Source organism: Hylobates moloch, unplaced genomic scaffold (genome assembly GCF_009828535.3).
Source record: "Hylobates moloch isolate HMO894 unplaced genomic scaffold, HMol_V3 SCAFFOLD_14, whole genome shotgun sequence".
Lineage (NCBI taxonomy): Eukaryota > Metazoa > Chordata > Mammalia > Primates > Hylobatidae > Hylobates > Hylobates moloch.
Genome location: NW_026652289.1, coordinates 32,975,573 through 33,001,432, shown reverse-complemented (window position 1 = coordinate 33,001,432; position 25,860 = coordinate 32,975,573). Strand labels below are relative to the sequence as shown.

The 25,860-nt window shown below is 51.1% G+C and overlaps 1 protein-coding gene across 1 annotated transcript in view; it reads right to left on the bottom strand.

The window, feature by feature from the left end:
- Positions 1–382: 382 nt before the first annotated feature.
- ADAMTS17 (ADAM metallopeptidase with thrombospondin type 1 motif 17) overlaps positions 383–25,860 on the bottom strand; it is a 361,454-nt gene continuing 335,976 nt past the window's right edge. The window contains exons 19-23 of the mRNA XM_032175346.2: positions 23,861–24,065; positions 19,548–19,700; positions 2,631–2,808; positions 645–1,167; positions 383–433 (exon numbers count right to left, since the gene is read on the bottom strand). Of these exons, the coding sequence (XP_032031237.1) occupies positions 1,007–1,167; positions 2,631–2,808; positions 19,548–19,700; positions 23,861–24,065 (697 nt within the window). The 3' untranslated portion in view covers positions 383–433; positions 645–1,006. The remainder of the gene's footprint in view (positions 434–644; positions 1,168–2,630; positions 2,809–19,547; positions 19,701–23,860; positions 24,066–25,860) is intronic.

Sequence of the window (25,860 nt, the reverse complement as noted above, 5' to 3'; positions counted from 1 at the left end):
TGCTCTACAGATCCTAGGCCTGGGCGTGTGTCCTCAGAGGTCCCAAATGTCATCTTACCTTCAGATAAATGGCCACGGTCGGTAGAAAGCCACTGGGATGTGGTACGGCATCTCTAAGGTACAAAACTTTACGAAGTGCGGGCCAGAGTGGATGCTCCCGGAAGGCAGGGCAGGTGCCCATCCGCCCCAACGAAGCTGGCCCAAGCTTACCTTTGTCTTAGGAAGCAACCCCATCGCCGCAATTACCGTTTCTTATTTCACAGCACCTTGAAGAAAGGCCCTTCTGTTTCCCTACACGGTGAACGGCAGAGCTCTGAAAATTCGATGCTTCCCCAAACCCAGACTCTCTTGGAAGTATGAACTGCGCGGCACTGGCGTCCTCGTTGGCATATATAGATTGACACTCTCAGGGACAAGACTTCCAAGGCAACACCTAGGATTTGGAGACTATGTTGTCAGAGACGGGCATGGAGGCAACGTCCTGGTTCTCATGTGGTCAAGAAGGTAGATGAAGAGAAACATGGGCTAAGCAGCCCGGCCCAGTCCTCTCCAGTCCTCTCCAGAGAAGCCGTGGGCGGAGGCTCACCAACACCCGCCCCTCCCTCCAGGTTGTTGCCGGCTTTCAGAATAAAGCCTTTTCTCACATGTCTCGTTTTGGGGATGTTTCCTCCATGATATACCAAACACTGGAAATTCAAATGTCAAAAGCGAGCCAAGACAGGAACACTAAATGATGTCTCTCTCTCGACGGTTGTCTGCCAGAGGTGCTTCCCTTCGAGGTACCTGGAATCCTAGAAATTAAAGTTACTTTGTGACTCATGCCTACTTTTTCCTTGCTGTAGAAAGCCATCCAGTGGCTGTTAACAATATGTTAAGTACAGAAGCACGAATGGCAAACGCCAAGTCCACGCTCATGTTCTAGGAGTTGGATTCTTGCAGCAGCCTCGTGGGGGTGGGTGGGTTTCAGACCTAAGTCTGAGCTCTGAGCGACCCCCAGGACTGCACGTCACGAGCTCGGCGGGGGCTGGCGCATCTTGTTTGCATAGAAGTCCCTGCAGGTCTGGCAGCAGCGCTGGTACCACCGCATGTCCTGGCAGAGGCTCTTTTCTCGGATGACCCGGCAATACACCGTCCACTGGTCTCGTGTGCATTTGTAGGTCAGAGCAGCTAAGGGGACAGGAGAGAGAGAACACCCAGGGTCAGGGATGGCCTGATGCACGCACAGGGAGGGCTTGTGGTCTGCCCGTCTGGGCTCCCTCACCCTTGTGCACATGTCAACGCTTTGCACTGACTGATTAGGCCATGCCTCCTGCCAGGGCACTGGGAGTGCCACTTTCTGTCACAGGGATGCACCTTTGCATCCAAACCCACCCACGTGACAGAGCGTGGTGGTCTGGCTGCCTCTTCAGGGAAGAGGGCACAGGCCACCTTGCTTCCGAGCTAAGTGGCACTTACTGTTGTTTTGTGGCCGAGGGTACAATGACTGTAAGCATTTATAAAGCAGGACGACATGGAACAGTGGACATCAAAGGACCCCAAAAAGCATGAGGTCCAAGTACATACAAGTGGCCCAAATATCCTTCAGGGTCTTGATTGCACAGAGAGAAGGTCCTGCTTGAGGGAGGTCTCGAAGTTACCAAGCAGGCCTGTGCTTGAAAAGCCACAACTATACTTCTGCCAGCTCAAAGGCCTCCCCCGCAACAAAGATGCTAGAACTCCCCTTCATTTTGGTGAGTTTCCAGCCTCAGGTAGGAAAATATGTCTCAGGGACTTCTATTTAGCGAAGCAGAAACTCTGTTAAAAGGAATGATCATATCATCGTTTTGTTTTTGTTGAGATGGAGTCTTACTCTGTTGCCCAGGCTGGAGTGCAGTGGCGTGATCTCGGCTCACTTCAACCTCTGCCTCCTGGGTTCAAGCGATTCTCCTGCCTCAGCCTCCCGAGTAGCGAGGACTACAGGCACCTGCCACCACGCCCGGCTAATTTTTGTATTTTTAGTAGAGACGGGGTTTCACCATGTTGGTCAGGCTGGTCTTGAACTCTGACCTCAGGTGATCCACCCATCTCGGCCTCCCAAAGTGCTGGGATTTACAGGCATGAGCCATTGCACCCAGCCAGATCTTTAAGTGCTCTTCTCCTCATATCACCACTGACCTGGGGCAAGAACTGGTAAGAGGCCAGGTTCCGAGCACCCAGGGCCAAACCACTCACACAGTCTGCAGCCCCTCTACCACGCCTGTCTGCTGCTCAAGCATCAGCCTGGATCCTCATGGCATCATGAAGGATGCCCCCGGAGCTTTCATTTCTAGAAAGACGCACTTCCCTTCACATTCCTCATGCACAGGAAACCTACGATGCCTGTGGAACACTCTCCTGTGATGGGCAAAGGGGTGAGGGAGACGCTCAGGGGCCTGTGTTTGAGACAGCAGTAAGCAAACACCACTTCCATAGCAAGGAATGGAATGCCATCTCTGAAACCTCTTCTACAGAACTGACAAATGTCAGCCTTATGTGACAAGCGAGGCCCAAGAAGGGGGCTTTCCGGCTGAAAGAAACTCACGGTCAGGGAGGACTTACTGGGCAGGAGACACAGCAGCCCCCTGAGAACCGGGGCCAGTGAAGACACTCACCAAGGCGGGGGGAGGTGATGGTGTTAGCGTTGATCCTGTCGTTGCAGACCTCCTGGTAGCACTGTCTGTAGGGGGCAGGCTTCAAGAGGGCGGGGCACTCGCTGCCGTGGCGCCCTGTGACCTTGTGCATGCACTGCACCACGCGGGACTGCAGGCTCTTCCCGCAGGTCGATGAGCACTGCGGAGACAGGACAGCCTGAGTGGGGGCCTACACGAGATCAGGGGGCTGGGACGATGGCCTCACAATGTGGCTGCCCCTGGGCTGGGCCCTATGTGTCACGCCCAGGCACACGCAATCATTCAGGGCAAAAATAGCAGCTGCCTGATGGAAGACTGTTTCAAGATGTTCTGGAATGTATGTCTGCCTGCAAAATGCAGATGTTGGAACCATGGAAGTGGGGGGCTCTGGGAGGTGAGTAGGGTTACATGTCATGAGGGTGGAGCCTCCATGCTGGGAATAGCGCGAGAAGGGAGAGACCCAAGCTCGCTCGTTCTCCACCACGAGAGGATACGGTGGCCTGTAAATCAGGGGGAGGGTCTTCACCAGACACTGGATTTGTTAGCACCTTGATTTTGACCCTCTACCTCCAGAACTGTAAGGAATAAATGTTTAAGCCACCCAGGCTTTGGTACTTGGTGACAGCAGCCAGAGGAGACTAAGATGTTAAGACAACTGCTGAAATATTAACTGATGCGAGCTGCATTCCACCGCTCGCCTCTGCTCCACGCTCTGACGTTTTTGAGATGGTGAGCAGCATGGCTTGGTGGCCCCCAGGAAGGACTGGGCCTGATGACCACAGAGGTCTCCCCAGCACTGTCTGCTGTATGAGGCTCTGGGGCCTTTGCCGCATGGAGAAGTGCCCAGTAATGACTGGGGTTGAATTTCCCACAAGCCTGGAGGATTGGGGATTAGCATTAAGTAAAAGAAAACAAAGTGCAACCTTTCTTGCATACCAGAGTCACGCATTAACATGTGGCTGACAGTGTTGATTTAGACACATCCCTGGCTGCTGGCATCTCCAGCCCCAGCGTGAGGAGGTGGCATGTTTGCTAAAACCAGGTCAACGTGGTTGAGCAGAGGCCCCCAAATTCCCAAGGGGTGGACCTGGTAAGACTTTGCTCTGTGGTTCTGGTCTCCGTCCCTCCTCTTCACATTTTTTTTGAGATGGAGTCTCGCTTTTGGCGCAATCTCGGCTCATTGCAACCTCCGCCTCCCTGGTTCAAGTGATTTCTCCTTCTCAGCCTTCCGTGTAGCTGGGGTTATAGGCACCCGCCACCACACCCGGCTAATTTTTTTGTATTTTTAGTAGAGACAGGGCTTCATCATATTGGCCAGACTGGTCTTGAACTCCTGACCTCAGGCAATCTGCCTGCCTCGGCCTCCCAAAGTGCTGGGATTACAGGAGTGAGCCACCATGCCCGGCCTCTCTCCACACTCTTTAAAGCATTTCCCAGGCAGGAACTGGCCGGGTGTCTGAGTCCTCTACTCAGATCCTGCTCTTCAGCTTTTCGGCCCTCGCTTTCTCCCAGGAGCCCTTGGAACGGTCTCTTCTCCCTTACACTGGCCTCTTCCCAGGAAGACAGCCAGGCCCATGAGTATACTCTGTCTGTCTGGTGTCCGCCAGAGCCCACACAACCCCTGATTTACAGGGTTCTAAGAGCAGTCAGCAAAACCAGGTACAGCAGCCCAGCTGGAGTTAGCAATGGTGCCTTGCGATGGAGAGAGGGGAGCAGGGCCTGGAGGGTTTGGGCGCAGCCCTGTTCTCTGAATGCCACACGTGGTGAGGGTGGCAGGTGCCCTGCAGATCCTGTGCTTCCCGTGTCCTCACCCTTGGTCCTGACCCTGGCCTTGCTGGAGAAAGGACCTTCCTGGGGGTCATACGGAGTCTCCAGACACCAGCTGCGTGGGAGGCGGTGGTGTCCCATCTGTGCCTGGGAGGGCTGTCTGCTCCCAGGGGGGCTTCTGCAAGCCAGGTAGATTCCTCAGCTTCCTTGCCTGACAAGCAGGTTCATGTTTTGTGCGTCTTTTTTCACTTTAGAATGATAAACATTCGGAGGGAATGCTGCTGTAAAGGGGCACCGGTGTGTTCAGCTCACAAAGGAGGTGTGAAAACCACAAGCAGCTCCCTCGTGGGCCCCCGGCACGTTCAAACTGGAACCCAGGCTCTGACCCGACAGGCCAGGCCAACCCTAGGGCCTCCACTTCATGCCTTGTTCCTTTTCTTAGATAAACCCTTCAGAGGCTGCTCATGGCCTTTCAAATTCATGCATTACACATGCAGATTTCAGGGCTCCACCCCAGACCTCAGGAGTCAGCATCAGGCACATGCAAGTTTGAGGAGTGCTGAGGCTGAGGGATGAAGTCACACAAGGAAGTTCCCGCCTTGAACACAAGACAGGTGCTCCAGCAACGCGACTCCCGCCCTGTTGGTGTTGGGGGCACCTTGGAGGAAGCTGGCTGCACACTGGGATCTACTGCATGGAGCTCCCTGGTGAGCTTTGAAAAATCCCACACCAATACAATCCAATGGTGGAGGGGTCCCAGCACCGAGGGCTCAGTGTTTATAAAGCTCTCCAAGTGGTTGCAATGGGCATTCGGAACCGAGGGCCTCTGACTTAACCTGAACCTCCTCCCAGGGCCCTGTGGAGGATGCAAAGAGCTCTCTTTTCTTCCTGTTAAGGAGTAGTTGTGTCTCTGCACACACAAATATGTATAATTAAGCAAGAACAACATCCAGGTGCAGCCCTGACTACAGTTTATAGCCAGATGACAGGTGTGCCTAGAGGTAAGGGAGCAAAGGCTTTCAGTCAAAATTCTTTTTAGAGGCCAGGCGCAGTGGCTCACGCCTGTAATCCCAGCACATTGGGGGGCTGAGGCAGGCGGATCATGAGGTGAGGAGTTCAAAACCAGCCTGGCCAACATAGTGAAACCTTGTCTCTACTAAAAATACAAAAATTAGCCAGGCATGGTGGTGTGCACCTGTAGTCCCAGCTACTCGGGAGGCTGAGGCAGGAAAATCACTTGAACCCGGGAGGTGGAGGTTGTGGTGAGCTGAGATTGCACCTCTGCACTCCAGCCTGGGCAACAGAGCAAGACTCCGTCTCAAAAAAAAAAAAAAAATCACTTATGAAAGCAATCTGGTAAGTAGCTGTATCCAGAAACTGAGAGTCCACACAAACGTGGTGGATGAAGGAAAAGGCCAATGATCCCAACGCAGAACAAAGCCACAGAGCCGAACGCTAAATGCAGAGCAAAGTCATGCCAATCCCCTGCAAAACCATGCGAGCGGTCCACTGGGAGTGGGACACGGATTGAAAAAGGGCAGCATTTGAGTGAAGTCACATGTGACCACATGTCCTCTGGCAAACCAACAGGTGACTCAAAGTGGAGCTGGTGACGATGAGACCAACGTTACAATCACTAGGTTGCACCATACAAAACTGCTTCTATTCAACTGTTTTGACCTCAAAGCATCCATTCCATAAGGCTCCATTTTATAAAACACTAAAGAAAATAGCAACATTTCTAAATTTGAATGTCTATAATGCATAACTTTATGAATGTATAACTACATCAATAAGTTACTTGATGGCAGGCATTTGATGAGTCCACTCACATCACTAGAGACTTTTATATCTAAATGTGTTCTGTAATTCAAAAGAAACCCTGCTTCCTGGGAAAACGGGCTTACCATATAATCAGGGTTAATTTCTGTGACTATTTGGCACGTATGAGGCCCACTTAAGAACAGAGGGCTGGGTGCAGTGGTTCACACCTGTAATCCCAGCATTTTGGGAGGCTGCGGTGGGCAGATCACCTGAGGCCAGCAGTTCGAGACCAGCCTGGCCCACATGGCAAAACCCTGTCTCTACTAAAAATATAAAAATTAGCTGGGCATGGTGGTGAGCACCTGTCATCCCAGCTACTTGGGAGGCTGAGACAGGAGAATCGTTTCAACCCAGGAGGCAGAGGTTGCAGTGAGCCGAGATTGCACCACTGCACCACTCCAGCTTGGGTGATAGAGCAAGACTCTTTCAAAAAAATAAAAACGGAGAGATACAACTGCTGACTGCTGACCTGCAGACAACACCAACATCCCTTTTGTCTTCAGATCTTCTCTCGGGCCATTGGCCACAGTGCCGCCTCTACTGCAAAACATGTACCCAGGAGGGAAAGCCAGGCAGCTTCCTATTCCTTCCTGGAGGGAGGGGCATGGGGCGGGGGCTGTTGGATTTCTGGGGAGGAAACTGCACAGATGGATGGAGGAACCCGCCTCACTCCCCTGCATCTCTTGAAGAGGTGCCTGTGCCCTGCCGGCTGGGTAGTCAGTCCCACTGAATACTGCTGTTAAGGGGCTCAGCCCTGCAGGAGTGCCAGGAAGGGCTTCCGTTTCTTCTGTGAGTGTTGCTAATATGTACGTGAAGATCACACCAGGGCAAGGGCTTCACCCTGTGGGTCTATTAAAACCACGTGCAGCATTGGCAAGGTTTCTGCCTGGAAATGATCAATGACCATCGTAAAACTCAGGCATTTAGGGTGACCCTGCAGACAGATGTCCCCTCTGAAAGGTCTTAGTCTTGTGCAGCCGGCTCTGGGGCCGAGGGGAAAAGGCTGACACGTGGCACATCTCCAGCATATGCAGGTGGTATGCCTGCTCTTCCCAATGGACCCCTCATAGGCCTCCGCGGCAGCATGGAACGTTCCACCACAACCCTCAGGGCTGATGCCGGCCACTGAGGTTGGCAGGGGTCCGTGTCTTGCTCAAAGTTGCAGAGGTAGGAGCGGCGAGTGGTCCAGCGACCCCATCTCATAGACTGAATTCCATCCTCCTATGTGAATAAGAGGTTGTACTGAATGGAGCTTTAATTGGAAGCAGGAATCAAAGAACCAGGTCACTGCCCATCTCCACCATTTACTCATTATCTTTCCTAGCATGGGTCACTGGCTTTTAATTTTCTAGTCTTTAAATAGAACTGCTCTATGAGATCATGGAAGGGTGTCTCCAAAGTCCTTCAACAGGGACAGGTGTCTGTTCTCACTGTTCACTAGTGCCCCCATGAGGCAGGGCCAGGTCAGGGCCAGGTGTGAGGCAGTTTTGAGGGCAGGTGGTCCTAAGGGCTCTGCCCCTTGTAGGCATTTTACTCATCAGAATTAGGCTTTGCTTAACTCTAGCTGGAGTCCTAGTGGGCACTGTTCACACAGCTGTGGGCTATGAGTGGCTCTGGCTCACTTGGAAGAATTTTTGAGAATTTTGGGGTGTTTGCTTAACTGCCTGGAGCTGTGTCTGGGCCAGCCCCCCAGAGGATGCTTCCATGTGTTAGGTGAGAAGACAAGTTACAAAGTGGCATGTACAGAAACCACCCCATTTTTGTTTAATATAGATGTGTGTATGTATACCTATGTAATAGTTTGGAAGACAAACCATTATAAAAATTTACCATGTCATCATATGGTTTCTGGGACTAATTTTCCTTTTAGTGTGTTCTATAGTAAGAGCTACTTATGTAATTAAAAATAAAACTGGAGAATTCTGCCAATGACTCTGGTGTAACCTGCTGGTGGTCCACCATCCTAACCAGCTGCATTTTCATTTGAGCTGAGGCCCTGCCTGGCCTAAAATCCACAGGTAATATACTCTCCTTAACCAGAGTTTTGATGGAGAGGCCGTGCAGTGTGGGGCATCAGGCGGCAGGGGGCATGCTACATCCCCACTTACTAGCTGTGTGACCTCAGGTAAATGACTTAACCTCTCTGAGCCTCAGTTTATTTGTAGCATGAGGATAACAAACTCGTTTGTAGAATTGTTTCCTGCAGTAGAGGCAGTGTGGAACAGGAGCCTAGCCGGGGGTCTCAGATAGAGTGGAGTTCCACAAATCCTGCTGTTATTATTCTCAACAGTAAATGCACGGCCAAGAGCCACGGTGAGCTGGCCAGGGAGCTCCTGGAGCCCAGCAAGGCACACTGAGTCCCCTGGCCCACTCCTTTAGCACTCCCTGGGCTGCCCTTCGGTCACCAGGCCCGCCACAGGCAGGTGCACACAGCCCTGTCTGCCTGGCTCCCTGAGTTGATCTGGCAGCCAGACCTCAGGGAGCACAATTAGAGGCTGTTTTGGCCCTGAAGACAAACATGATTCCAGACAGGTCTGAAGGGGATGCTGTTGAATGACACCCTCGTAACCTGAGCTGGGCCACGGTGGGCGCACGGGGTGAATTCCTTCTCTGTCTGCCTCCCCTGAGGCTCCAGCTTTAATTGAACAGTGAGGAGACTGTAGTGTCTCCTGATAGCATCGAATTTGCCCCAAGCATCGCTGTGAAGCCGTTTTTCAGGCTTTCATAATCCAAGCAAACATCTATAAAAAACGTATCTGGTCTTGTTTGAAGCTCTCACTGATGGTCCTTTTGTGCAGGGGCTCATCACGTCCAATTTCATGTGGCTTCCCAAGATTCAGGTAACTGAGACAGAAATGGAGGCAGCAATAAATTTAACTGAAAAGCTCCTTGCCAGGAAACCTGAAGTGACTGGAGCCCCCTCCCCACCAGGTGCCCACAGCTGTGCATCGGAGCTGGCCGCCCGGTGGAGAGGCAGCCTCTGGGTCTGTCCACCACCCTTCCCAGGCAGGGAGGGGGTGTCACTGGAAAAACAGTAACAAAATTGTTGATGCACAACGAGCAAAAAGAGGTTCAATTTGGATTTACTCATGTGCTTTTTTTGTGCAAATTATACCGTGAAGTTACTGTGTAAAAGAGATTTTCCTTTAGGTAGAATTTCTGGCAAAAACAGAAAAGGTGTTAGGTTCCCCAGACCAACGTGATAGTGAGACATTGTGCAAGAGTTACTAGCTTCTTTAATAATAATAGTAATGGCAGTCGCCATCACAGCACGGCCCACCTCCTGCCTGTCTGCTGTGTACGGGGGACTGGGCTTACGTACGAGTTTGTTAATCCTCAGGCTGACAGCTGCTGTAACCAGAGCTCAGAACACAGTAGGTGCTCAATAAGTGGTGTCTGCTGGGGATGCGGCGCCACCTTTCAGAGAGGCAGAATGTGAGGTTTCAGAGTGTCCATGTAAGTCTTCCCAAGCCACACAGCCGGCCTGCCCCTGCCCCCTACCTGCCCGTACCACCCCCAACAGGGGAGGAACCAGGTCTCCATCACTCCTACCCTGATGACATCCTTCCCCACAGCGGGATTCCCTTCCCCTAGCTTCTCCCAGCTGTAAAATCACAACTGTAAATAACACCAGATCCCAACAGTGAGAATTAGCTAGAGGAGGCTGTAACGCTCTCAGGAAAACACTCCAGGAATGTCAGCTATACATGCCTGGGCTCTGGTTCCTGCAGAGTGGCCCAGGCAGGGCTGCCCCCGACTGGCTCCCCCCACTGGCTCTAGGGTGAGCACAAGCTCAAGATGGGGTGAAATCATACAAGGCCGAACTCTCAAAGCACAATGAATCCACCCCCGGCCCCACTGAATGAGTCTCTGAGGGGCCAGCCTGCCTCAGGCTGGTTTTGGATAGCAAAGAAAGAGACAGACAGAATCCTGACAGCAACTGCATTTTCTACTGAAAAGGTGCTCGGCTGGTGAAATGTCAAAAGCTCTTCAAAAGCATTTTGAACAGATTTCCCCCCGAGACTTGGCATGAGCAAGGAAAACCTCGGAAGCGGAAGCGGTTGAAACCTGAAACAGCAGAGTGTTAAACAACAGAGAAAACCCCCACTCCCTGTGCCTTTGTCGCCGAGAAACAGGAAATGCTTTCACAGACACAAGCCCCCTCCCACACCCCTGCGATGCCTGCTTTCTTCCCGGCAGTCTCAGCTTCAGGGGTCCTTCCTCCCTCTGAATTCGCAGCCTGCCGATCTGCACATTGTGGCTGGGACCTTCTAGACAGGGGACCAGGAGGCTGAGGTGACCCCCGATGGCCTGCAGGGGCCGGGTCGCCTCCAGAGCTCTTGGGGACTGAAGCGCAGAGGAGACTGCGGGGCAGCTTCATCCTCTTTCCTGGGGCTGTTCCCTGTGCGTAACTTTGCTTCCCACCATCCACTGCAAAAGCTGCAGTGAGACAGCTGCCACAGGCCACGCCGCCATCACGTGTGGGTATTCAACCACGGCACGCACCGTTTATGGGGCCTGAACCACGCTCGATGGACTGTTCTTTGAAGACATAAACATTGTAAAGGCCCATATAAGAAATGAGATTGTGATGAGAGACGAGGCTGATGACTGCCCCAGACGGTGATTGTGAAAATAACGATGACCAAAAGCCCCTACTCGGCATTTCCCATGTGCCAGCACTGGGGTGAATGCTATGCCCGGATGCCATTCACTCCTCAATCAGCCCTATGAGGGCTACCCCCGAACTCACCCGACGGCGGATGATGCCCACACAAGGTGAGACGGGGACGGCAGCGGGGCTGGGTTGTGAACCTGTGTTGTCTTAACCACCTGCCTGCTCTGAGGTCAATGACAAAGAAGCACTCCTTAGGGATGCTGTCTTCTGACTTATTAGCCACATGCAGGCAGTGATTAGAACCCAGACTGTGGTGGAGACGGGGCACGGGATGACCAGGCTTCCCTGCTCTCTGATCTCTCACTCCCTGCAAAGGCGGCTGGTTTGACAAGGGACACTGAGCAAATGGAGGGACGGCAGGGGGCCCAGGAGATGGAGGCACTGGCCTTTGGACCATTCAGCATGGCCCTGCAGCCCACCTCACTTCCCTGCAGCCGCCCCTCCTGGCAATTTCCTGGGACCTCGCTGCTCTTTAGCAAGCTCACTGCTCTCATGTGAGCACGGCCCAGGTCTTGGACTTCTCTCTGTAAAGCACGGATGGCCCAGTGGCGGGCTCTGTGGACTCACACACAGTGTTCCACACCAAGGAAGTGTCTGTCCACGCTCCTTTTTGCCCCTGCCCAGAAAAGCACTAAATTTTGGTTACCGCCTTTCACGGGATGCTCACATTCCTGGGAGTGACAGCGGATGGAGGGTCTGCCTCTCTTGATCTGGATGCCGAGTGCTGGCTGCTGCCATGGCACAGTTTCACGTGTCCCAGAAAAGGGCCCCAGGGTCCCCAGTGCCTGTGCACTTGATTTTTGATGCTCAAATATTCCTCAATAAGGACTCGACTTTTAACTTCACAATTAAGGGGAGGCTGAACATGCAGAATCTCCTAGAGGGATTACAGACTTACACTAAAGTGTAAACGATTGACTCAAAGCCTTTGGGGGAGCAGATTGTGATGGGCATCATGGGCTGGGGAGAGAGCAGACAGACACTTGACTTAATAACGACCACATGAGCATCTCAGAGCTCAGCTCCTTCTTGTTTCAAATTCGGAATCTAAGCCTCTGACATGATCTCGCACTTGAAGCCAAGGCGGATTACCAGCCCTGCCATTTGCTAGTTGTGTGACTGTGAAGAAAGCCCTATCACCACTCTGAGCCTCAGCTTGCTCATCTGTAAAATGGGGACAGACGGGTGACGGTCTGATGAGATACCCTGAGTGAAAGTGCTTTGTAAATTCTAAAGCAATGGCAAATGTCACGGGCCAATGTCACTGATCCCAATAAAAGCAGTCTTACCCTCTACCTGCACCCACCCCCAGTTGTGGCTCCTCAGGCAGGGGCTGTCTGGATCCCACAGTGCTGACTTCATACCTGCCCAGTGGGACTCAGCATGGGCCACTATAGCCAGTTCCTTGTCTGTCTCCCTTTAGGCCAAGTCATTGTCCACTCTTGTATCACCAGCACAGGGTCTGGCATAGAACAGCAACTCCAGAAATGCTGGCTGAACTGAAGTGACTTGGCCACATGCCCACAGCAAGTGGGGGCCACAGCCGGGCAGACAGGCCTTGCAGGGTGGGGCAGGGGGGTCAGGCCCCACCAAAGCAAGTGTAGGCCTCAGAGATGGTGTGTCCACATTGAAAACTGTCTGTAACTACCCTCTCGCGTGATACAAGGTTTGTTCATTGCTAAGGTCATGGAACTCGAGCCTGTATCTCCTTGCCTAGAACATAGAAAGGCATCTAAACAGCTGGGTTTCTGGGGAGCACACACAGACATAGCAAAATACACATGAACTTGACCTCAGACTGGTTCGGCCTGACTTCCTCCCAGGGCTCAGAGCACACAGATCCTTGAACATGTACCGCATCATTTGATTCAAAAGGCCTCTGAGAGGCATGGTTATCTCCACATTACAGACAGAAAGAAGGCTGGCTTAGGCTGTGAGGGTGCTCAGAGGCCCTGCAAGTCTGATCGACCCCTTCCACTGGCACCAGGGGTCAATGGCCACTTTCTTCTTTTCAGTATAAGGGAACACCGTTCTCTTCCCTTGGTCTGTTAAGTCATGGTTTTCTTTAAAAACATCATCCATTATTATCCCTCCAGAATGTGTTTTTCATTGGAAACATCCCATCATTTCAGTGGTGATTAATGCTCAGAAGTCATGCTATCCAGAAAGAAATGAGATTTCCTCCTCCCCCATTTTAAGGGCCCGCCACCCCTAGAGTGGAATACATAGACCCGGCATTCAGTGGGTGAGAACAACGATCGGCATTGTTTTCTGGAAAGAGCTGCTAGCCCGGGTGGGAAGGCAGCTGCAGGTCATTTTTCAAATATACCAGAGCGATAGGAGTGTCCTAGGCAGGGATGGGAACGTGACGTGTGTCCCTCACACAACCCTGGAGGGTTTGGCTGCTGGCCAAGGTCAGGATGAGGGGTAGGGGCAGGGAGAGAGGGGCTCCATCTTCCCTAGGGGCCTGCCCACCTCCCCAAGGCTGAGTGGCAGGAGTGCTCGGTCATCCCTTGGCGTCCTGCCCCAGCTAGCACTTGTAGCATGCTCTTGGACTGGCCCATTCCTCACCTCCCTGGAAACAGTCTCATCTTTCTCAACAGCACCTTGGGGTGAAGTGAGAGGAGACTGCTTGGATGGGGATATCAAAGCTTCCATCTGCTGGAAGATTCCCTTTTTGAGCTCCCTCTATTGCGACATAGTGAGCAGAACACCTGCTTAGCACAGCACGCTGGTGCTGCGGTGTTTGCCTCCCAAGACCTAGAAACTGGACAACTGGTTACATTAACAGCCTTCCACAGCTACAGTGGTACACGGATAGTGTTCAGCCTTCTCTCTGCTTTCCTTTTGGGCACTTTGTCTGCTGCCTTCAAATGCCAGCACATGACGAGGTTTGGTGGCTGGTTACAGGAAAGAAGCCCTGGGTGACTGGTTTAAAAATGCAGTGGAACCCATGGGTGCAACCACGGCGCCATCTGCAAGCTGGACAGCAAAGATGACACATAAACCATACACCAAACCCAGTCTGAATCGACAAAAACGCTGGGGAAGCCTCACCCTGTGGAATCTAATTAGAGAGGTCCCTGGTCTCCAGGGAGTGAGGACATAGGGTCCCCACCACTACCCCAGGGAAATGTATTCTTCCCACTTCTCCAGAGAAGGCAGAGAGGGAAAAACAGGCAAGTTTCTCCACCTGGGGAGAGGGTAGTAAGGGGCAGGTGGTGGGGGGAGGTGCCCAGCCCCCAACTCTCCCGGGTGATGGCAGCAGGAGGCAGGGTGGTGAGGTCAACAGTTGGGGTCAGGGTCTCTTGGTTCATGGCTATGCAGCCCCCACCAGCATGCTCCTGGTACACCATACACACAAACAGTGCCAACTCCAGTTTAATGCCCCTGCAGGCCCTCTCTGCTTGGTAAAACCAACCTTCCCCCCGCTCAGCCTCAGGCTCAGGCTCTGGCTGGGGGCCCTTGCTAAGCCCTCTCCATAACAGCTCGGTGCACACAATGGGATGCCATCTGATGCCAGCTCCAGACAGTGGCTGATACCATTTGGGTGTCTGTCCCCTCCAAATCTCATGCTGAAATGTGTCCCCCAGTGTTGGACAGCAAACACTGGTGGGAGGTGTTTGGGTCATGGGCACGGGTCCCTCAGGAATGGCCTGATGCCCTGCCCATGGTCACGAGTGGGTTCTTGCTCTGTTAGTTCACCGAGAGCTGGTTGTTTAAAAAAGTCTGGGGCCTCTGCCCTCTCTCTCTCTCACTCCGTCTTTCACCATGTGACATGCCAGCTCCACCTTTTACTGCAAGTAAAAGCCTCCTGGGGCCTCCCCAGAAGCAGATGCCAGCATGGTGCTTCCTATACAGTCTGCAGAACCATGAGCCAAATAAACTTCTTTATCAATGATCCAGTCTCAGGCATTCCTTTACAGCAATGCAAAGCAGACTCATACAGCAACCAAGATGTCACAGAGGCCCTCACATCCTACAAATCCCTTTTGTTCTTACTGCAGGGATGGCTTGTCAAATGGGCTGTGGCAAAAGTGGACACAGTGACTCCAACACCTCACTCTTCTGAAAGTCTGGAAGTGTGATTCACAGCATGGCTGGTGAAGGGAGGACGGCCAGGCAAAAGGCTCCGTCTTACCTGACAGGCATTCCCGGAAGGCTGAAGGTCCTGTCTGGGGAAACTTGCACAGTGTCCTTGGCCAGGGAGGGACCCCAAACAGCAGAGGAGGGAAGGCTCATGGGCTGAGTGAGCCACGTGATGCATGAGCACCAGGTCTTGGGCAGGGCTGCTGATTGTCTCACATGTTATTCCCATTCATCCTTTGGTTGTTTTGCAGCTCCTTGTACCAGGAAGGTCAAGGTACGTGTGAAAGCAAAAGTGTCCAGCTAGTCCTCAGAACAGGAATGGTCGTGCTGAGGACAGCCAGGCCCTGGAGCCCAAGGACCATCTACAGGATGCCCCTCAGCTCAAAGGCACCATCATGGTGCCTACCCAATCCCTTCTGGCTTGGTTTCCACCAAATGGCCTGAGCACTGAGCTGGGTCCAGGAGCTTGGACTCTGCTGGGGGGTGTGGGTGAGTCAGGGAACTGCTCTGAGCCTCTGTTCCCTCTTCTGTGCAGCAGGGGTGACAACCTTGGGTAGAGGGGACCAGTGACATGAGGCACAGGGGTACCCCACAAAAAGGAAAGCAGTGCTAGGTGCCCCAACCCCAGATGGGCAGGTGTGGCCCAGGCCTAGAACTGACCACTTCTTGCCGCACTCCTGCCCCGGACCCCTGTGGGCACAGGCGCCAACAGTAGTACAGGCTGCATTTAGGGCGTGACCACTAGGACCCTTCCAATTCCCTGATGACAATGACAGTTTTATTCCAGTTCACATCTGAACACTTAGTGTCCACACAATGTTATTCTGCCCGTTACTGTGCTAGGCAGCTTCCCCTTCTACATCTTCTGGACTCTCTGTAACCATGTAGGCATGAGGTAATCATCAGTTCTTTAGATGATCCCGAACATCTGCCAATGCATTACTTATGGATCAGAACCTAGTCTGTTGACAGCTCACCTACAGTCTCTGGGCTAGGATCAGTGACCTTTTTCAAGCTAGGTCTGGATGTGCTTGGATAGAGAATTTCTCAGTGTTGTCTATGAAAGGCTGGAAGCCCTACTGATAAGACAAGGTTAGGTCAGATCAGAATGGGCTATAACCCTGGGGACTGTGCCCCAGAACCGTGTGAACACTGGGTGGTGGATTTTGGGCAACAAAATGAAATGGGTTTAGCTGTCAAAGTACTTAGACATATTAGCATCTTGAAACCTCTAAGCATCTCTGAGAAACAGGCAGGGTCAGTGTTTATGATTCCCATTTCAGAGATAAAGAGACCAAGGGTCAGAGAGGTTAAGGCACATAAGTAGAGAGTCAGAGCTGAAAATCAGCCCCTTAATGTCTCTATTGTGTGAGTTCAAGTTCTCATGGTTCGAAGTGCATCTTTCTTTCTTTCTTTCTTTTCAGATGGGGTTTCGCTCTCTTGACTGAGCTGGAGTGCAGTGGTGCAATAGTGGCTTACTGTAGCCTTGACTTCCCTGGCTCAAGTGATCCTCCCGCCTCAGCCTCCTAAGTAGCTAAGACTATGGTCACGTGCCACCATGCCTGCTATTTTTCTGATTTTTTTTTTTTTTTTGTAGAGACAGGGTCTCCCTATGTTTCCCAGGCTGGTCTTGAACTTCTTGGCTCAAGCAATCCTCCTGCCTTGGCCTCCCAAAGTGTTTGGACTACAGGTGTGAGCCACCATGCCCAGCCAAAGCACACGTCTCTTTTGTGAGAGCTTTGAAGTTAAGTTTCTCTGCCAGTGTCAGATACACCCTGGCAGCTCCATACTAAGCTTTATTAACAGCCAAGTAACTGTGCGACATCCCTGTTTGGTTTTGGGGAAACTGGACTGGCAGCCTCCATTCTACTGCCTTGGTCAGCTGTTTTGATCAGGGAGTAAACAGGAGAGAGGTGTTTTAGGTCCTTCTCAAATTCACTGTTAATCCAGAATAATCGTGTACCTTAGCACTACCAGGCAAACTGGGAATTGGGAAATTTGGCTTTTTTTTTTTTTTACTCAAAGGGTTTGGGGAACTTTGTGTTCTGACTTGGGCTGATGGGAAGGTGGTAGCATTTCTGCAGGGATCAGATTCTGGTAAATTTTGCCTTCCAGTGGCAAACCCATTTTTCCTTCCATAAAGCAGAGGCAGAAGCAAAATTGCCTGCCTGAGCCATGTTGCCGCATTTTCACAGTGAAGCCAAAACCTAAATTTTCAGACAAAATTTCAGAAATAACGCCACACATCTACAACCATCTGATCTTTGACAAACCTGACAAATCAAGCAATGGGGAAAGGATTCCCTATTTAATACATGCTGTTGGGAAAACTGGCTAGCCATATGCAGAAAACTGAAACTGGACCCCTTCCTTACACCTTGTACAAAGATTAACTCAAGATGGATTAAAGACTTAAACCTAAGACCTAAAACCATAAAAACCCTAGAAGAAAACCTAGGCAATACCACTCAGGACACAGGCATGGGCAAAGACTTCGTGACTAAAACACCAAAAGCAATGGCAACAAAAACCAAAATTGACAAATGGGATCTAATTAAACTAAAGAGCTTCTGCACAGCAAAAGAAACTACCATCAGAGTGAACAGGCAACCTACAGAATGGGAAAAAATTTTGCAATCTATCCTTCTGACAAAAGGCTAATATCCAGAATCTACAAAGAACTTAAACAAATTTACAAGAAAAAACCAAACAACCCCATCAAAAAGTGGGTGAAGGATATGAACAGACACTTCTCAAAAGAAGACATTTATGCAGCCAATAAACATATGAAAAAAAGCCCATCATCACTGGCCATGAGAGAAATGCAAATCAAAACCACAGTGAGATACCATCTCACGCCAGTTAGAATGGCTATCATTAAAAAGTCAGGAAACAACAGATGCTGGAGAGGATGTGGAGAAATAGGAACACTTTTACACTGTTCATGGGGAATGTAAATTAGTTCAACCATTGTGGAAGACAGTGTGGTGATTCCTCAAGGACCTAGAACCAGAAATACCATTTGACCCAGCCATCCCATTACTGGGTATATACCCAAAGGATTATAAACCATTCCACTATAAAGACACATGCACACGTATGTTTACTGTGGCACTGTTCACAATAGCAAAGACCTGGAACCAACCCAAATATCCATCAATGATAGACTGTATAAAGAAAATGTGGCACATATACACCATGGAATACCATGCAGCCACAAAAAAGGATGAGTTCATGTCCTTTGCAGGGACATGGATGAAGCTGGAAACCATTATTCTCAGCAAACTAACACAGGAACAGAAAATCAAACACTGCATGTTCTCACTCATAAGTGGGAGTTGAACAATGAGAACACATGGACACAGGGAGGGGAACATCACACACCAGGGACTGTCATGGGGTGGGGGACTAGGGGAAGCAGTACATTAGGACAAATATCTAATGCATCTGGGGCTTAAAATCTAGATGACGGGTTGATGGGTGCAGCAAACCACCATGACACATGTATACCTGTGTAACAAACCTGCACATTCTGCACATGTACCTCAGAACTTAAAGTATAATAATAATAAAAAAAACTGACTAAAGATAATGAACATTCAGCTCAAGTAAACTTTTTTTCACATAAGGAACATATTGACGGTCAATCATGTGATTAGAATATGCATTAAAATGTTAGGAAAAAAATGCTAGCCACTAATTCCAACATGTTTCAGATATTGTGCAGGCTGGGCAGAAACCAATGGCTCTAGGTTGGCAGTTTGCAATCTGTGAGGGAAGAGCTATCAGGAGAAGCAAGCAGGAGTTTTTCAGTTGCTAAGACCATACAGAAAGACAAACACGGTCTATGCTTACAGGAGTGGTACAGACTTTGTGAGAAGACTCTAGAAAACCCACTAGAAGGTTCTTACAGGTGGCAGTGGTGCTCACCTTGGTCCCCAGAAAACAGGAATCATTCAAATATATCAGATGAATGAATAAAAGAGGAGTTAAACAACAAAGCATTTTCTTACCTGGAGAAACATTCAGTGGCCCTTTATTCACCCTTGCTCTCGAGAGTGCTGACCCCGCAGTTCTGTGACACCCCTCCCTGCTACCAACCCAAGGCCCCCTGCCCTGTCTGTCCCTGCATCTCCAGGCCCTTGCCCAGGGGTCCTGGGAGTGAATGGAAGTGATGTTTTCCCCAACTGTCCCCATGGCAGGAGGCTAGGGCCTGCCAGCACACCACACAGCATGGCAAGCCTGGCATCCAGGGCACCTGCGTCCTGCCTTGGGCTGCGTTTCGGTTCCTTCTGCGTGCACGTGAAGCAGTGGGGTTCTCCCAGTGAGCCCCAAGGGGCAGTGCTGGTGCAGCCTGTGGGAGAAGCAGGGGAGGAAGCACACGGGGTCTTGGGTAGTCGCAGCGAGTGGAAGGAAAGTGAATTTGCCTAGTTACGCTGGGACTGCCACGTAGAATTGGGACCCATCACAAGAGCTGACTTCCCGACCCTCAAGTCCCCTGCACTGCGGCACGGAGAGAAATGCCAGCAGGCTGCTCTCACCGTAGACCAGTCCCCGGTTTTCCACTCGTAGCAGCCTGAGTAGTCCTCGCAGGCCTCCTCGGCTCTCGGCCTCATGGATGCATCGCATTTGCCTTGTGAGTTGGTGCACGCCACAGTCCGTTTCCGCACCCCTTTACCACAGCTGGCAGAACACTGCAAGACACCATTCAAATATTTAATCCAGTTCCAATTCGATTCAAGTCCATCAACAGCTATTAACTCTCTCCAATGTGCCAGGTGCGGTGTGGGGATGATGCAAAGATGAAAACTCGCACTTCTGTCCTCAAAAAGCTCATGGTCTGCAGGGTCTTATGCACATGGTCCCAGCTGGGGCCCCAGCAAAGTGGCCAGTGTTGGGGAAGGGACCCAGGAATCAGGAGTGGGAAGAACCTGGGGTACTCATAAGGTCACATGAGGGGAGTGGAATTCAGTGGCCACTTGTCGGGTCCAAAAGCTCAAGGCAATACATGAGCTCAAAGGGCAGGTGTGTGATGGAGCCATGAGTGGGGCAGGGAACAGGGGCCGGAGCAAGGTGAAGCCCTGAAGCTGAGTCCCAGGCCCCAGATCTTCCCGGCTGGCCTCCGGGTGCTCGTGCCCTGCTTGGACCAGCCTGGGACAAAGTCCTCAATCCAGCCGGAGGGGGAGGAGGAGGCAGAAGAAGCCTTGCAGAGGGCTCCAGTGAATGTTTTAATGCAGACACCAAGAATGCTGACAGAGGCATGTCCCCCATGGTAGTTTACTTACTTGCAGGAGACCTGGCAAGGGGCAGTGGGGATGGGGCCTGGGCAGGGCCTGGGGGTGATGAATGATGCGCCTGCTCTCAAGAGTTCAGGATTCCCAGCAGCAAGAAGGAGTGAAGAGACAGAGGGCATGACAGGGTGTCAACACAGTGGACAGGCGCTCTGGGGCGCGTTTGGAGCCTGCTCCTGACACGCCCAACACAGAACTTGGGGAGGGACGGTGCCCAGGCTGGCAAGAGCACTTACCATCTCCAAAAGCAAAGCAGAAGGAAGACCAGGCCGAGCTGACCCACAGCCTCGGGGGGACAAAACTCACAAACAAGTTGGCCCTGGGAGCCCTGGCCCTGACACAGGCGTAAACATATAACTTGGAAAGATGGTGTGCAGAAGGCTGGATTCTGCTAAGGCGGTTTCATACTTGCTCAGTCTACCAAAGATATGGCAGGCGACAGCAGTGACTTTCTTGAGTTATAACAAACTCAACTTTAAAAAGTTCTAGGCCAAATGCAGTAGTTCACACCCATAATCCCAGCACTTTGGGAGGCTGAGGTGGGAGGATCACTTGAGGCCAGGAGTTCAAGACCAGCCTGGGCAACAGAGACACCCCTATCACTAAAAAAAAAAAAAAAAAAAAAAAAAAAAAAAATCCCACTGCGTCCACTAGAAAAAAGGTACATAAAGGACAAATGTTATTTCTGATATTTGTTATTAACATTTATCCCAAAATATGATCTAGCTTTATTTTTTTTTATTTTTTATTTTGAGACGGAGTCTTGCTCTGTTGCCCAGGCTGGAGTACAGTGGTGCAATATCGGCTCACTGCAACCTCTACCTCCCAGGTTCAAGCGATTCTCCTGCCTCAGCCTCCTGAGTAGCTGCGACTATAGGTGCGTGCCACCATGCCTGGCTAATTTTTGTATTTTTAGTAGAGATGGGGTTTCACCACGTTGGCCAGGATGGTCTCAATCTCCTGACCTCGTGATCCACCCGACTCGGCCTCCCAAAGTGCTGGGATTACAGGCGTGAGCCACTGCGCCTCGCCTCTCTCTCTTATGAATTCAATTCAGCCCTTTTTCTAAAGATCCCATGGGGTTTTCTTTCAAGGCTAATTAAGGCTGGTTTGAAATACACATGCTTCAGAACTGGCTGCAATGTCCCCTGCAGGGGTGGGGAGAGTAGCTGTGTGTGGAGTGCAGAGCTGGTTTAAAGGGTCCCCGGATGCCAGGGGTCAGTCCACGGTGGGCTTTGCATGCAGGAGCAGGGGTAGGAGGCTGACTGCAGTGAGCTTTGCATGCAGGAGCTTGGGCAGGAGGCCCGGGGCACTGCACCGCAGGGCTACCCCTTACTTCTGTGCATGGCAAGGTTTCCTGACCATTTCAGCAACTCTGTCCTCACTGTCTGACTTGTGGGCTACCCCTGGCACCAGCGTCCACACAACTTGGTCCTCTGCAACCAGGAGCCTGTGCACCATTTCTGCCTAAGTTCACTCTTGCCTGGTCTCTACTTTGCATTGCTCCCCTCCTCCCCTTGAATTTCAAGCTCTGAAAGTCCAGCCTATTTCTTAACCAAACCCTGACCCTTAACCAAACTCTGACCAGCAACCCATTCTCTTGAAGCCTTTGTCTGAGCGGTGCTGCAGGCGGCTGAGGTCGGCTCCAGCTCCAAAGGGGCCTAGGCGGGTGCCCTTCAGTCTCTTTGCTTCCCATCGGGGCGGGGCCTGCAAGCTGAGGACAGGAGAAACGCACTACCTTTTCCTTCCCTCTGGATATTTGATCCTTCTTCTAATAAAGTCGGGAAGAAGCTGGGGAATAGGTAGTGAGAGCAATCAACACAGCTGGTTGGATAAAAGCGACCATATCAATAAAAACTCTCCCTTGAGCAACTGAAACCCATCTGCTTCCAGCGGAAGACAGTCTCGCTTTGGGACTTCAGCACGTGGGAAGCGGCAGAAGTACCAGCTTCGTGAGCTTCCCATGGGGAATGATTTGATTCCAAGTTAAACGTTCAGAAGGAAGCATTTTGCTCAAGCCTGGGCTAAGCCAGAGTTAGGCTGACTGGGTGTGGTGCTCGTTCGGGATTAGGATTAGGTGTGCACATAGATACAGACACAGAGAAATTTCTTTAAATCTTGCTCCCATTGTCTCACATTTTCCAAATGTAGAGATCTTCAGTGATGTAATGATAATTGATGATGTCAGACTTGGTGGGGAGGCATTTTTTTCCCCCATAAAAAGAGTCTGAGTGGTTTTTTTTTTTTTTTTTTGAGACAGAGTTTCGTTCTTGTTGTTCAGGCTGGAGTGCAATGGTGCAATCTCGGCTCACTGCAACCTCTGCCTCCCAGGTTCAAGCAATTCTCCTGCCTCAACCTCCCAAGTAGTTGGGATTACAGGCGTGCGCCACCATGCCCAGCTAACTTTTTGTATTTAGTAGAGACAGGGTTTCACCACTGAGTGGAAAATTTATGGTTTTGATCCGATCAAAGCACAAGTCTTATTTAGATCAAGAGCCAGGCAATTAAAACCCAAAGGCTCACCAGTACTGGAAAGGGGAGGGGACTGAATACCTGCCTCAACCCTTCCAGCAAGGGGCTGAAACAAATCCCCCTAATGTTAAACTGTCAAACGTAAGCATATATATATAAAATCAAACAACAAACTCTCAAACTCTCTTTTCCTAAATATCATAAAATGTAGGATTAAAAATTCTGATCTATAAATAAATACATGCCAAGATCTGTTTGAAAATTAACCTTTGTTTTACAGCAGCCAATGGCAGACTTTTCCTTCATTAAAAATGGGCTGAATACTTTTTTATTCAAAATAATTCCAACTGTTTGGCAATAGAAGGAACTTTAAAAATATTTTCCACACTGAAGAGTGTCTTGGATGAGCCTCTCTGAGTTTTCTAGACTACGCTGGTGGAAGACCTGAGGGAAGCCTACCCTTTATTCAGCTATTTTTTTTTTTTTTTTGTAGTTTTATAGCCAAATGGTCAAAATCATTAACGCAAAGTCAATGCAAAGCCCTGAAGGATGACATCACCAAAGATAAAATTGTACTCCCAGGACCAACCTTCAAAGTTAAGACTTAAGGCTTAATCCACTTCTTTCCAAAACATTTTACGGCATGAGATTTGTAACTCCAATTTGCACACTAAAAGCTGTCCCTCCTGGCATCTGACTCTTGTAATCTACAAAGACTGCTAGGGGATTAAAGGCAAACCTTTGAAGCCACCTTCCCAGCCTGAGCACACCACAGTTAAATATACCCAAAGGAGAATTAAAAAGTCGGTCAGTCTCTGTCTATCCTATCTTGATGTGAGAATTTTCATAGGAAATGGGATCAAACAGTCCTTCACTGTGGTGTCAACACGTACATCATCAGAGACATGGTGTCTACGTTTTCGTAGCCATGCTGTTATCTGAGATGGAAATTAAGGACACATGAGCTATAACACAACTTCAAGCTGACCTGGGAGCGAGCGAGGGCTGGGAGGCACCAGAATGTCACCAATACCATGGCACCGTGTTGAAATCCCTGTGGCTGAGTCCTGGTGGCAAGCCCAGGCACCCACCTGTGACCACTCAGACGCCTCCCAGATGGACAGGCAGTCCTGGCCTTCACAGCTCTGCACTGCGGCTGGCCGCGGGCCCGGGCAGTAGAGGGGCCGCGTAGCGACATGTGTGCCATTCTGCAGCTGGTACACGCAGGTCACCTCCCGGTGCTGGAAGCCTTTCTCACAGGTCGCCGAGCAGGGGCTCCACGGGCCTGCCACCCACCTGCCAGACGGGAGGAAAGAGAGAGAGAACGACGCGGGTGAGAGGCCAGCCTCTCCGGAGGGCCTTCCAGCTGGATCCTGGAATTGCTGCCCTGTGGTGGGAGAGAGGGAGGCAGACTCAGGAAGCTTTTCAGCCAACCCTGGACATAATTCAGAGTATCGGCACAGAGGGAGTGACTTGAGTGGTGCTCTGGTTGGATGGTCTCCTCAGCACAGACATCTTTCTGCAACCAACACCCCTACGGCAGACGGAATTATCTGGTCACGGCCTCCCTGTAGGGAATTACGTATCTGCTTGTTGTCATAGGACCTGCTTCTTTCGACAGGGTGTGAGTGAACAGGATGCTGGCTGCGTCCCGGCAGAAGCTCTGAACGTGGTTATGTGGTTTGGCTCTGATTCTCTTTGCTTCTTACCCTCTGCTGAGAGAACAGTCCCAGTACAGGGAATGCCCCTACAGACAGCCCGCACCACTACCGCCTGCGCTACTGTCAGTGACCGAGATGTTGCAGTTGCTTGTTGCTGCGGCAATAGGGGATTGATACAGCCATTGACAAAGAACCCCCCAGCCCACACCAGTCCCAGTTTGATTAACCAGAACTAGGCCCTCCCTGCTTTCCAGAGCCTGGGCCCTCCAGAGATGGCTGTGGTGCTTGAGAGTGGCACGTCGTGGGCCATGGGAAGACAGAGGCTATTGAGGTTGGCGTCTGAAAGCGTTCTTCTAAAACTTTGGCTAAGGCTGGGCAGTGGCTGACGCCTGTAATCCAAACACTTTGGGAGGCTGAGGCGGGTGGATCACTTGAGGTCAGGAGTTCGAGACCAGCCTGGCCAACATGGTGAAACCCCGTCTCTACTAAAAATACAAAAAATTATCCAGGCGTGGTGGCACACGCCTGTAGTCCCAGCTACTCAGGAGGCTGAGGCAGGAGAATCACTTGAACCCAGGAGGTGGAGGTTGCAGTAAGCCAAGATCGCGCCACTGCACTTCAGCCTGGGTGACAGAGTGAGACTCTGTCCCCCAAAAAATAAAAACAAAAAAACAAAAAATAAAACTTCAGCTCCCTTCCTGATAGCCTGACGATCCGATGCAGTAGGCGTCTCTGTTGGCCTCAGGGCGCTGGGAAGCAGCTGAGCAGCTTGGGAATCATGCTTCCTCATGACACACAAACGGCTTCCAGTGCCCTTTTGGGAACACTGAGGGATCTCCCCTGCTTGGTTTCTGGATGAGCCAACTGGCTTTGCCCTTTCTTGTCCTGCCTCATAAACTCCTTGCTCCCAAGAGTTCACCACCTGACAAAGGAGCTTGACCTGTGCACTGCCAGGTCTGACAGCCACTCAGTTCCTCCTCATTAGTCAAAAACAGTCCTGAATCCCGCCCCAAGCCAAGTCTGATCATGCCATGCTGGGCCATCCCGCTGCTGAGCAAAGTCTACAGCTCTTCCCACTGGCAGGATCCTTCGAACGGGCACCGGATGGTGCCAGCTGTCTCTCACTTTCCAGTCCCAGATGAGTGGCTCATTTGCCCATCCAGGCACTGCAGATTTATTGAGGGCCTCCCATGTGCCAGACACCTTCTAGGTTCTGATGAGGAGGCAATGAGTGAAACAAAGTCCCTGCCCTCTGAAGCTTACATTCTCAGGGGGGCAGACCATATATACCCACTGAACCACATATATCACCATAGCATGAGATTAGAGACCGTAACACACAGTCACAAGTACTTTAGAGACAAGTCAAGCAGCGTGAGCAGAACAGGGAGTAGGTGGGGGTGAGTGTTATCTTACAGCAGGATGCAGGG